This window comes from Chiloscyllium punctatum, chromosome 10, assembly GCF_047496795.1.
Source record: "Chiloscyllium punctatum isolate Juve2018m chromosome 10, sChiPun1.3, whole genome shotgun sequence".
NCBI lineage: Eukaryota > Metazoa > Chordata > Chondrichthyes > Orectolobiformes > Hemiscylliidae > Chiloscyllium > Chiloscyllium punctatum.
The window spans coordinates 75669459-75682188 of record NC_092748.1 but is presented as its reverse complement, the minus strand read 5'-3'; the positions used below and the strand labels follow the sequence as shown (position 1 = coordinate 75682188).

At 39.2% G+C, this 12730-nt stretch overlaps 1 protein-coding gene across 6 annotated transcripts in view; it reads left to right on the top strand.

Moving 5' to 3' along the window:
- The window catches only part of slc12a8 (solute carrier family 12 member 8), a 148250-nt gene that overhangs the window by 80294 nt on the left and 55226 nt on the right, over positions 1-12730 (top strand). For all 6 annotated transcript variants that reach the window (XM_072579578.1, XM_072579577.1, XM_072579576.1 and 3 more), the window contains 2 exons: positions 2086-2199; positions 7829-7916. In XM_072579578.1, coding sequence (XP_072435679.1) covers positions 2086-2199; positions 7829-7916 — 202 coding nt within the window. The remainder of the gene's footprint in view (positions 1-2085; positions 2200-7828; positions 7917-12730) is intronic.

Genomic DNA, 12730 nt, shown 5'->3' with positions numbered 1-12730 from the left:
GAGATAGCTAATGAAAATTATTCTAATTGAATTATGTTGTGATATCATTTGTTCACATGCATAAGACTTGAGGTGTCTTGATCTAAAACTTGGATCAGACAATGTCTTGTAATTCAAATAAATTGATGTATATACTGATGTAGGTTAAGAATTTATGAAAATATTACTTTCTTGCAACTGGCCATGGTTTATTTTTTGTAATTATTTACAACCACCCACCTCCCCCTTCTGTCCTGAAGGTGTTGAATTACTGGAGCATGGTTCTTGAGGGACCAGCTTTCCCTGGTACTTTGTCCAGGGTACCAGTTATTCAGGTGTGATCCTTGACAATGATTTTGGTTTGTTCACTTGTGGGATCACTGGCTGGCCAGCATTTGTTGTCAATCCCCGATTGCTCCTGGGAAGGCAGCAGTGAGCTGCCCTCTTAATTGTTGCAGTCTGTATGCTTTAGTTAGAACTACAACGCTGTAAGGGAGAGAATTCAATTACAACCAATTGGTCATTTCCAGTGGAAATATTAAAAAATTGCCGCATTGAAACACAAAATATGATCAGTAGACCACTCAGTCCTTCAAACCTGATCTGCCATTCAATATGATCATAGTTGATCATCAAACTCAGTACCTTATTCCTGCTTTCTCCCCATACCTTGTGATCACTTCAGTTATAAGAACTATAAATCCACCTTGGAACCATTCAATGCTTTGGCCACAACTACCTTTTGCAGCAGAGAATGCCACAGACTCATCAGCCTGTGGGTAAAGACATTTCTCCTCATCTCATTCTAAACAGCCTATCTAATATCCTTAGACTGTGACTCTGGTTCTAGATTCCTTGATCATTGCGAACATTCTTCCTACATTTACCCTGTCTAGTCCTGTCACAACCTTATAGCGTTCTATGACACACCATTGTCATTTTATCTTTCCTTGGAGAAGGAGACCAAAATTGCACACAATACTTCAAGTGTGCTCGCACCAAGGCCCTGTACAATTGCAGCAAGATAATCATACTCCCATATTCAAATCCTCTTGCTATGAAGACCAACATGTCATTTGTCTTCCACACTGCCTGCTGCACCTATCTGCTTGCTTTCAGTGAGTGATATATGAAGATATTCATGGTCTTGTACCTATCACTTTCCCAATCTATCACCATTCAGATAATAATCTGCCATCCTGCTTTTGCTAGCAAATAGATACATTACATTTCATCTACCTTGCATTTGCCACTCAATGTATCCAAGTCACACTGAAGCACATCTAAACCTTCTTACAGTTCACTATCCCACCTTGCTTTGTGTCATCCATAAATTTAGAGATATTACATTTAGTTCTTTCATCTAAATCGTTAATATAGGTCATGAATAGACAGTGTCTAAGCATTGATCCATGCAGAACCCCACTGGTCACTGGCTGCCATGTAGAAAACAATATGTTTATTCCTACTCTTTGTTTCCTGTCTGCCAACCAGTTCTCTCTCTATGTCAGCACATGACACCATCAAAATCCCATGCACTTTAATTTTTGCATTCTAATTTCTTATGTGGGATCTTATCAAATGTCTACTGAAAGTCTAAGCAAACCACATCCACTGACTCGCACTTATCAACTTTATTAGTTACATCAAAAGTTGCAGTCGATTTGTCAATCATGATTTCTCTTTCCTAGATCTATGCTGACTCTGTCCACTCCTGACATTGTACTATGCAGGTATCAATACTAAATCTGGAGTTTTTTCCATCCAGTATCCAATTCCAGCAGAGGAAATAACCATGCCCCAGAAGTTGCAAATTGAACAATGATCAATCTAGCACTCTAATGGTTGAAATAGCTGAAATACACCAACAGACCAAGTGTTGAATTTGGGCCTTTCTATCATGAGTAACTCAGCCAACTAAGACTATGACAGAGTTGTGACTCTGCATTTTTTGTTTCTTCAAGTTATGTAACATTTCTTGAAAACATGGAATCTGTAGGGATTGTGTGATATTACTTAGATAAAATCAGTTATAGATTCAGGACTTGCTTTTTGTAGTTATCAGAAAATATTAAATAAAAGTGGATTTCTGTTATTATCCCTTAGATTTTGGATTTGTGGGGTATAGTGAAGAACTACTCAAGAACAACACAGTCCCAGACTATAGCCCAGAAGAAAATTTTTTCACTATTTTTGGTGTCTTCTTTCCTACTGCGACTGGTAAGATGACTTGTGTAATTCATTTTTCAATATTATTTGTTTGTATTTGCCATCATTTGAGACTGGATTTACCAATGCAATTTATTATATATACCACACTGGTGCATAGCAGATGTTGAGCCTCTCCCTTATTTTAACCAGTTGTGTTATTGGAGGTATCTTAACTCTGGCCCTCTATGAGGTAGCCAATCCCAAGAATGAAGGTTAGATAATAGAATCCCTCCTTATGGCAGTCTGATGCTTGAACAGATATATCTACAAATTGGAGTCTAGTAACAGGTTGTCCCTAAAATTTAAATAATAAGGGGTTGATCTATTAATTAATGGTTAATAACTAGTTTCCTATGAAAAGAGTTAAATCACAGATTGCCATCTGGAAGAGAATCCAATAAGAGGTTGCCCACTATCTGTGATGTTGGTAATAAACTTCTCTCTGTGTTGTATTAAAATAATAAGTTGTCTTCTGCCTAAATTACACCAGTTTTATTGTGCATTATTAGATTAAAATAGCTTTGGCAGCTTTTAGGAGATGCAAGATTTATCCCTGAATGGTTTACAAAAATTTAGATTAGATTACTTACAGTGTGGAAACAGGCCCTTCGGCCCAACAAGTCCACACCGAACCTCGGAAGAGCAACCTACCCAGACCCATTCCCCTACGTTTACCCCTTCACCTAACACTATGGGCAATTTAGCATGGCCAATTCACCTAACCTACACATTTTTGGACTGTGGGAGGAAACTGGAGCACCCGGAGGAAGCCCACCCAGATACGGGGAGAATGTGCAAACTCCACACGCACAGTTGCCTGAGGCAGGAATTGAACCTGGATCTCTGGCGCTGTGAGCTAGCAGTGCTAACCACTGTGCCACCGTGCCGCCTTTACTAAGGCTAGGCTATAAGAATTGGAAGGTAAAAACAATGACTGCAGATGCTGGAAACCAGATTCTGGATTAGTGGTGCTGGAAGAGCACAGCAGTTCAGGCAGCATCCGAGGAGCAGCGAAATTGACGTTTCGTCCTGAGGAAGGGCTTTTGCCCGAAACATCGATTTTACTGCTCCTCGGATGCTGCCTAAACTGCTGTGCTCTTCCAGCACCACTAATCCAGATATAAGAATTGGTAGACAAGGTGAAGTTAAAAAACATACAAGCAAGGGTGAGGAAAAAAGACTTACCTTGATGCAATAGCACAACATTTGAAGTTGGAAGAAGAAAAAAAGCAATCCTGGTGGTAATTCAGATGGTAATGGTGAGTGGCAAACACATGGCAGATGCATTTCAATGTGGCTGAAGTGTGACGTGATACAGTATAGTATAATGAACAGAAAACAGTGTATTGTATAAATGATGATATATTGGGCAGTGTGGATGTACAAAGGGCCAATGCAAGTAGACAGACAGATACTACAAGCATTAGGAGGGCAAATAGTATACTGGCCTTAATTTAAAAGAATTTGAGTTCAGAAGTGGGGATGTCTTACTGCAATTATGCAGGGCCTTGGTATAGTTTTGGTCTCCCTACTTAAGACAGGATATACCGGCCATTAGAAGGAGAACAATGGAGTTTCACTTAGCTGATACCAGGCATCGCAGAACTGTCCGATGGCTCGAGATTGGGCCTGCATTCACTTGTATTTAGAAGAATGAGAGATAATCTGATTGAAATCTACACCATTCTAATGGTATTGGACAGCTGCGATGCAGGGAGGATGTTTTCCCTGGTAGGGGAGTCTCGAACCAGGGACACAATCTCAGAACATGGGTAGTCCATTTAAGATTGAGATGTCAAAACATTTCTTAACCCAAAGATTGGTCAACCTGTAGAAGTCTCTACCACAGAGGCTGTGGAAGCAAAGTCACTGAATATATTTTAAAAAGAGATAACTTCCTTAGATTGCAAAGGCATTAAGGAGTATGGGGAGAAAGCTGGATTATGGCAATGTGATAAAGAAACAACTATGATCAAATTAAAGGTCTGAGCAGGCTCAGACTGCTGAATGGCCTACTCCTGCTCTTAGTTTCTGTCTTCCTTGACTTGTCCAGTTTTTCATGTTCACCCAGTGAATTCTTTACAATTGGGAATCAATGAACAATGTGAGTGTGCTTCTCCATTCTTTACACAAAAGGCTGAATGGTTTCTCTTTGTAGACTTACCATTCCATGATTCTACAATCTCCTCCACTTCGCTAGGCTCCCTTTGTCCATGCATTAACTTAAGGGATATCAAACTTTCTACAGGAAGTCATTATGTTGGCAGAGATAGCAACAGGAATTGATAATATGAGGCAAATTAATAGGCCCTGTATTTCTGTCTCAACTTGCATGTAGTGCAGGAGAAAGCTGCAGCCAGTTTCCAATTTAAAAGGCAGAAATAGATATTGAGCTAGCTATTGGGATCGCTGCTTAGATTCCCTACCTCCCACTCTGTATTTGCCCATTTTCTGTCCATGTTCAACCCAATTTCCAAAAGACAGCAAAGAGAATTCTAAACCCTCTGTATTTGCAATAGGTTTGGTTGTAGCTTTTGCAAGGATGTTTGTGGACTTCAGATTTGCATGTGAAAGGATTCTTCATCAATAAAATCAAGGGCGTATTGCCAAAGTCTCAAATAATTGTTCATCGTGAAACCTTGCTATCCAGCTACAGTTAATGGCTAATTATGAAGCTCTGCATGCCCCTTCAATTTCTATGCTACTCTTCACCTCGTTCAGGCTTTTAGATTAGTTTAGAAGCTTTTACTTTTGTGTTTTGGTTATGGTGTAAAGTGGCTGCTGATATGCTTTGAGCCAATTTTCTGCCTCTGTTGAAATTCAGTTTCAAAACCCAAGTAGATGTGTTTGTGTGTAACAGATGTTACTTAGCTGCTATTTGGAATGGGTTGAAACATCGTTTACAGCAATTCAGATTTATATCCAGTAGTTAAGGCAGTAAATATCAATTACTACAACTTAATTGTAATCATGCATTATTTTTCATAATTAATCAAACTCGCCTGTTAATAGACATGTTTATGTTCTCAAAGTTAATGAATCAACAGAGAATGTCAAATGGAGTGTTTCACTAATTTAAGACCAACGAGAAATTCCTCTTCAAGCAACCTAAAGTTGTCAATGTCACTGTGACTGAAGGAACAAAATAATTTGTTGTCTCCTTGTATTTTGTCCAAAAAATGCAAAAGGAATTTTTCTTTATCAGAGAATGAAAATTTGCCTTGAATTCCTAGTTGCCATAACAATATATTTTACCTAGTCATAACAGATAATTCTCAAGGCCTTCATACTTGTGGTGCACCTCAGAAGAGTCTTGTTTATTTTTATTTGAGCGATGCTTCCTTCAATCATCATCACATTTTTCATATGTATATTTCTATTCAGTTTGCTGCAGAATTCACATTAAAGCTCAGGTGTTAAATCCAATAGCATTTAGGCCATGGGAACCATCTATCATTATGCATGTGTTCATTTGTTAGGGTGTGTTGGTTTGTTGTATGTAATGCTAGAGTTCATTTTGTGTGTGTGTGTCTGTGTGTGTGTGTGTCAGAGAGAAGAGAAATGGATTTAAGGAAAAGATGCTTTCTAGGATGTGGGTGCTACAAACATCTTTATAACATGCCCAGATTACAATTACTTAATTTAAGAAATTGAATTACTGAGGCTCAGGCCATTGTGGAAGCCGTATTTTTACAACCGAGTTAGAGTGTTAATAGGTTTTTAAAAAAAATAATAAATTTGAATACCTCATTTTAATCAAGAGAACAAGGCCACAAGATTTAACTTGATTTCAAACAAAGCAGAATTTATTGTTTATAAAATAATTGAATAAATTCAGCATTTAGCAAAGGTTTGTATTTATTATCTGCATATGTTATTGTAAAGATACTATAGCTTTCAGATTTTAGTATTTTTTTTCCTGGTGTTTTTATGAAGAAAGGTTGAGACAGAGGTGATAGCAGTTTGCTCAAAGCCAATAAAGTAAACTGTTTGTGAGGCCATTGGGATTTCTTTTAAAAGTTGGAACAATAGAAACAGCCAGAATGTGAGGGTCAAGCTCCCAAAGAACCTGAACTTATAGTTTTAGCTTTCAGTAGTTACGAGGTCTTGAAGCTGGATGTAGAAGCTCTTATTCCTCTCTGTTACAGCTAAAAGCCAGGGTTCTCTTTCTGCTCCTAGAATTGTATGTGGGACAATCCATTTTCCTCAATTTGCCTTTGCCATGAGTGTGTTTATGGAATCTTACTAATTGTAACAGTTGGTTAGTAGTATTTAAAATATATAATATTTTATTAAGCATTTCGATAGAGTTACAGTTAAGCTAATTCTTTTATTTTTGTTTGGTCTGTGTTTGACCTGTTTTCTATGTGTAAAAATCAAGTGTGTTTTACTTGAAGTTGAGTCATTTGACTAATTAAATTGCATCTGGAATGTAAAGTTTTATGCTTACATTTAAAATAAGAACAAGGTAGGATCTAGATTATCTTAATATATTTTGAAGGAGTTTGATCTGGCCCATAACATTATACATTCAGGTTCTTTTCTTACTTTCCTCAAAAGTTCACTTAAAAGACATATCAATCTTAAAAGCTATTTACTTTTGTAGGGTCTACCTACAAATATGCCTCAGTCCTCTGGAAACATTTGCACATCTCCAGCTATTCTAAGAGATAAAACTGTAATTTACCATCTCTTGACTGTGAATGCAAAATCCATTGTTTGTTGGTATTCCTCCAAGCTATTCTACTGATTACTTTCTTTTGAAGTAAGACACCATGTGGCCAATTGTAGATTTTCCCACTAGCTTCAAACTAGGCAATCTCGCTGTTTCTGTTCCTCACAAGATTCAAACTGAAATTAGGCCTCTTCTGCTTTCCTGATGATTGTTGATAAAGTTAGTGTTTACTTTGCTTATAGTGTAATCCTGACTGTCATTTGTTTTGGTTAACTTCTCTCAGTAAGTTGCAAGAGAGCCACCATGCAACTGAAAAGAGAGCTGTGTTGTAGAGTACGTTTAAGGTTGAGGTAGACATTTTTAACTAATAAGGGAATCCAGGATAGTGTAAAAAAGCAGGAAAGTGGCGTTGAGAATTATCAATTCAGGCATGATCTCATTGAGTGGCAGAGCAAACTTGAAAGTTCAAATTGAGTTTTTTTGCTCTTACGTCTAATTATGTTCCCAACAAAGATCCAGATAAATTAAAACCAAAGAAACATACTAAATTCCACCCATCTCAGTGATGACCTAGCCTGCGTTGGGTGAATCTCAAACTGATCTTAACTAATTATCCATCATTTAAATGTCTCCAACAAAGCCCACACCATGTTCTTCTTTACTTACTATTCAGTAAACATGAGTTACCTTCTAACCGATAAAATCTTTAGAGGTCTCTAAAGCCCAGCATTTTAATCACTTACTTTTGCAACAATAATCTTCCAAAATCTAAACATTACTTTTAAGGTATTAACATGAACAATGAACTAGATATTCACAATGATAATGTTAATATGAGGCAGAAGGGGACAGATTCTGTAGTAGCTATACTAACAATCCCAGTTGGGTTGCTAGGTAAGGTTAGAGTGAAACACAAGATAGTTATGATTTTACTTTATTAATATTGATTTCTGTTATCTTCAGGTGTGATGGCAGGATTTAACATGAGTGGAGACCTTCAGAAACCTGCATCCAATATCCCTCTTGGGTCACTAGCAGCTCTGGGCGTCTCGTAAGTTCTCATGGCTTGTAGTTAACTTACAAATTATAGCCCCTGTTACAAACACTTGTGCCATGTTCTTGCATTTGAATAATGTTTTAAATTCAAAATCAGCATTTGTGATCATGCTTTGTGAATGAAATAGACATCTGATAATTGTTTTTCAAAGATGCAGCATTGTCTGATCATGGTGGCAGTATTCAGCAGAGTAGTTTGCTCTTTATCTGAGAACATAGTGTTAAAGGACTAGACATAGACCATTCAGCCACTTGAGCATTTTCTGCCATCATTTTTTTAAAAATTCATTAAATGGGTGTGGGCATTACTGTCTAGGCAAGCTTGCACATCCTTAATGCTCATGTTGATCAGATCTGATCTTCTATTTCAATGCAGTATTCCCATACCATTCATATATCTTCTCCAGCGAATACAGGCTCAGTTTCCTCACTCTCCCATTATAGGATAATCACATCATCAGTCTGCCAAACTTCTACAGCAAATTTTCTTTGGCAAATACCTCCTTCCTTGGACAAGGAGACCAAAACTGAACACAATACAGTTGCTGTGGTCACATCAGTGTTCCAAACAATTAAAGAAAGATGACTTTGTTCCTGTTCTCAAATCATCTTGCTGAAAAGGCTAACAGGCAGGAAGACTAAATGTTGCGAGATTGCAAAGTTTTGAGATTATGAGCAACCTGTGGGTCCTCGAGTGAGAATCCTAGTGTAAAACTCTAGTGTGTACGTACAGCTAGTAATTAAGAAAGCCAAAAAAAATTGTTATTGTTTATTGTGATATAAATTCAGTACACAAGTGGGGCGGTTATGCATCACTTACATAGTGCATTTCCGAGATCATATCAGAGTATAATGTTCATAGAATCATTGAATTGTATGGCACGGATACAGACTCTTCGGTCCAACTCATTAACGCCAACCAGATATCCTAAATTAATCTAGTCCCATTTGCCAGCAGATGGCCGTATCCCTCTAAACCCTTACTATTAATATATACGTCCAGATGCCTTTTAAATGTTGTCATTGTACCAACCTCCACAACTTCCTCTGGCAGTTTGTTCCATGCATGAGATAGTTGCCCCTTAGGCCCCTTTTAATTTTTTCTCCTCTCACCTTAAACCTATGCCCTCTAGTTTTGGACTTCCCTGTTATCTCCTGCATCCATTGCAACCAGTGTGGCCTCCTCTACATCAAGGAGACAGGACGCCTTCTTGCTGATCTTTTCAGAGAAAATCTCTGGGACACCCGCACCCACCAACCCCATCACCCCGTGTCTGAACACTTCAACTCCCCCCCCACCTCCATCAAGGATATGCAGGTCCTTGTCCTCCTCCACCTTCAAACCGTTACCACTCAATGCCTGGAGGAGGAACACCTCATATTCCGCCTTGGGATGCTGCAACCACACAGGATAAATGTGGATTTCAACAGCTTCCTCATTTTCCCTCCCCCACATTATCCCAGTCTCAAGCCTCCAACTTGGCACCACCCTCCAGACCCATCCATCACTGCCCCCTCTGACCAATCATCTTCTCCCTCACCTTCATCCACCTATTGCTTTCCCAGCTATCTCCCCCCCCGCCCCCAACTCCACCCCCCTGCCCCCAACTCCACCCCCCTCCCATTTATCTTTCAGCCCTGACCCACAGGCCTCATTCCTGATGAAGGGCTTATGCCCAAAACGTCAAATCTGCTGCTCCACGGATGCTGCCTGATCTGCTGTGCTTTTCCAGCACCACACGCTCGATTATGTTCACAAAAACACATCTGCTTTCCTAACTACGCCTACCCCTCCACAAACATACATGCAAATGCACACATACATCTATCAGTGATTAGGGATCACCCACTCCCTTCCTGCTACATACTTTTAATCTGTGTGAATAACTTTGTTAAATATTCCTGTATATCACTCTTGGCCCCATGAGTGTACTGAGATGACTCAACCTCTTCTTTCGTTTCAAAATATGAAGCGGAAGCTTTTGTGGCTGGGGATATTTCCTGCCCATAAATTCCCACGTGACTCAGGATGGTTTTCCACATAGCCAAGCTGTCCTCCCATGCCTTAATCTTACTTTTAGATGATTTACTTTAAACTGGAGACTAAAAAGCATCAAGTAAATTTACTCAGCAGTCGGCTTCAATGAGGGGGGAGGGGGTTGGGGGGGGAGCGGGGGGCGTCAGTGGTGGTGTTGGCATGTGGTTTGGTTCATGATTGCCAGAGGTGTGCACTTTCCAGTGGGCCTGCATATGTGGGGTCTGATTCTCTGAAGATTTAGCCTGAAACCATGAGGGCCCTGTTTCCTAGTGTTGCTGTATGGAGACACAGCTGAGGACTTGCCAATGGAGAGGCTGTGTACTGACAGGGGGAAATTTTTACATTTGGTTGTCTTGATCACATTGTTACCAGACAGCCGTGTGGGCTGAAATGAGATACAAACTAGCACACCAAAGCAGAAACATGCTAGCATCCCTCACCCATATCTTAGCTGCATCAAATGAACCTAGTGACTGATTATGGTCAAATTATATACAATCAACATGATAATCTGAGAACTGAAGTCAATTCTAGCTGCATAAGAGTGTGCATTCAATGGGCATAACTTTGAAAGTAGAGTTTTTTGAATAGTAAAAATGTGGCCTCTTTAAAACAACCTAAGCTAGATGTGAATTTTCAAAAGAAAATTAGTGATTCTTGAATTATGAGTATATATGCATTTCATAAACCTTTCAACAATGACTTCTGGACTGTTGGATTTGACTTTATATAAATTAAACATTTATTTAGCGCCAATAGAGCAAGGGAATTCTCCCTTTTTAGATGAATTTGATGCATTGTTTGTCATGTTATAATCTAATTATACGTTAGCCAGCTCTGTTACCGGAGACAGGCCTCCATGGATGTTATCCTTGTTTACGCTGCTCTGTTTCAGGTTTTATGAAGTCCGCATTTTGTTGCAAAGCAGAGCATGCATTTAGATTAGATTAGATTCCCTACAGTGTGGAAACAGGCCCTTCGGCCCAACAAGTCCACACTGACCCTCCGAAGAGTAACCCACCCAGATCCATTTCCCTCTGACTAATGCACCTAGCACTATGGGCAATGTAGCATGACCAATTCACCTGACCTGCACATCTTTGGATTGTGGGAGGAAACCGGAGCACCCGGAGGAAACCCACGCAGACACTGGGAGACAGTCTCCGCACAGACAGTTGCCCAAAGCTGGAATTGAACCCGGGACCCTGATGCTGTGAGGCAGCAGTGCTAACCACTGAGCCACCGTGCTGCCCTTCAATGTTCATTGTTGTTTTACATTGGGACCTGAAATATATTTTTGATGGAATGCAGATATAGATTTTAGAATTGCTGTTAATTCATTGAATATTATTTTGTAAATTCAGATTTATCTTTGCAACAACGGCTATACGATGGCTTGATGCTGGTAGTGACCATTTTTCAAATAATTAATACTGTCTATTAACTTTTCCCATAATCAGAAATTTGCAGCATACTGTGTGTTCATAAAACTAAAATCAAATTAATCTGGAAATAATAATCCAGTAATTTTTAAGTATTTACATTGTACGTATTAAGTGATTTTGTCCTTTAATTGCATTTGCATTTGCATTGTCCTTTTATTGCATTTGCAAAGTCTGCTATCCTGTAGGCGCTCCAAGTAAAGTAAGTTAAACATCACACAACACCAGGTTATAGTCCAACAGGTTTATTTGGAAGCACTAGCTTTCAGAGTGCTGTTCCTACAACCACCTGATGTTATAACCTGTTGTTGTGTGATGTTCATCTTTGTACCTCCCAGTCCAACACTGGCATCTCCAAATCACAAGTAAGCAAGCTAAGTGCCTGTTTTGAACTAAATCTTGGTCAATATGTTCCTACGTACTTCATATGCACTTATGTACCTGATCAAACTTTGCAAATCTGCTTGTGAAGGTGCCTCTTCATGGCCAAAAATGTAAATATACAACTTTAGGGTTATATGCCATAGATAATGTGACAGTGCTTATGCCTCTCTGCCTGCTGAGAACCAAAATCAATAATGTTTAGCAAATTTGACCTCCAAGTTGTCAACATTTCTCGGAAACTGATGGAATATTCCAGCCAATGTTAGCAGATTCCATAATGCTGAGCAGAGTGTAGTTAGAATCTTGTGACTTGCTGAGAAAGACTGCATGCATACAGCAGCATCAAATAGGGGATTGTCTGGTACATCATGACAGAGCTCTCTGTGTTTGCCAGGCCTCCATTTTTTTCTCCAAAGAAAGCTCTTATCGGTCCAGAAAGATTATTAAGGCAATAAAAACATTGGTTGATGATGTTGATTGAAATACATCACCTTTTAGGCAAATACCCAAACACAAATTACTGTAATTGTTTTTAATCCAGAGTGGCTAGAGCACTTGCTCAGATATGAAGAATTTCTGGTTTGACAAGCCAATTCGTTTTCTCAGAATCATTTGTTGATCGCAGCTACTATTAGAATCAGGTTCATCAAATATTTCATCGTGATACCTGCAGCAAGTCTAGAAATCATTGCCAAGTATTCATGCCAGATTCCCAATCAGCGTACATGGCAGAGACCTCAGGAATGTAGGTGACATGGGCTAGTTGCTGGATCATGTGGTAGGGGTAGCTCAGATGTCATCTGATGGGCAAGGGCTGTCATCATATATAAGGGCAGCCAACCTACGTTAAAATTGGAAATATGCATTCCAAAATTTAATGAGAACATTCTTTCGCCATTGCATTAAAATGATCCTGTGACATCAACAGGTTCAGCAAATTTGAGA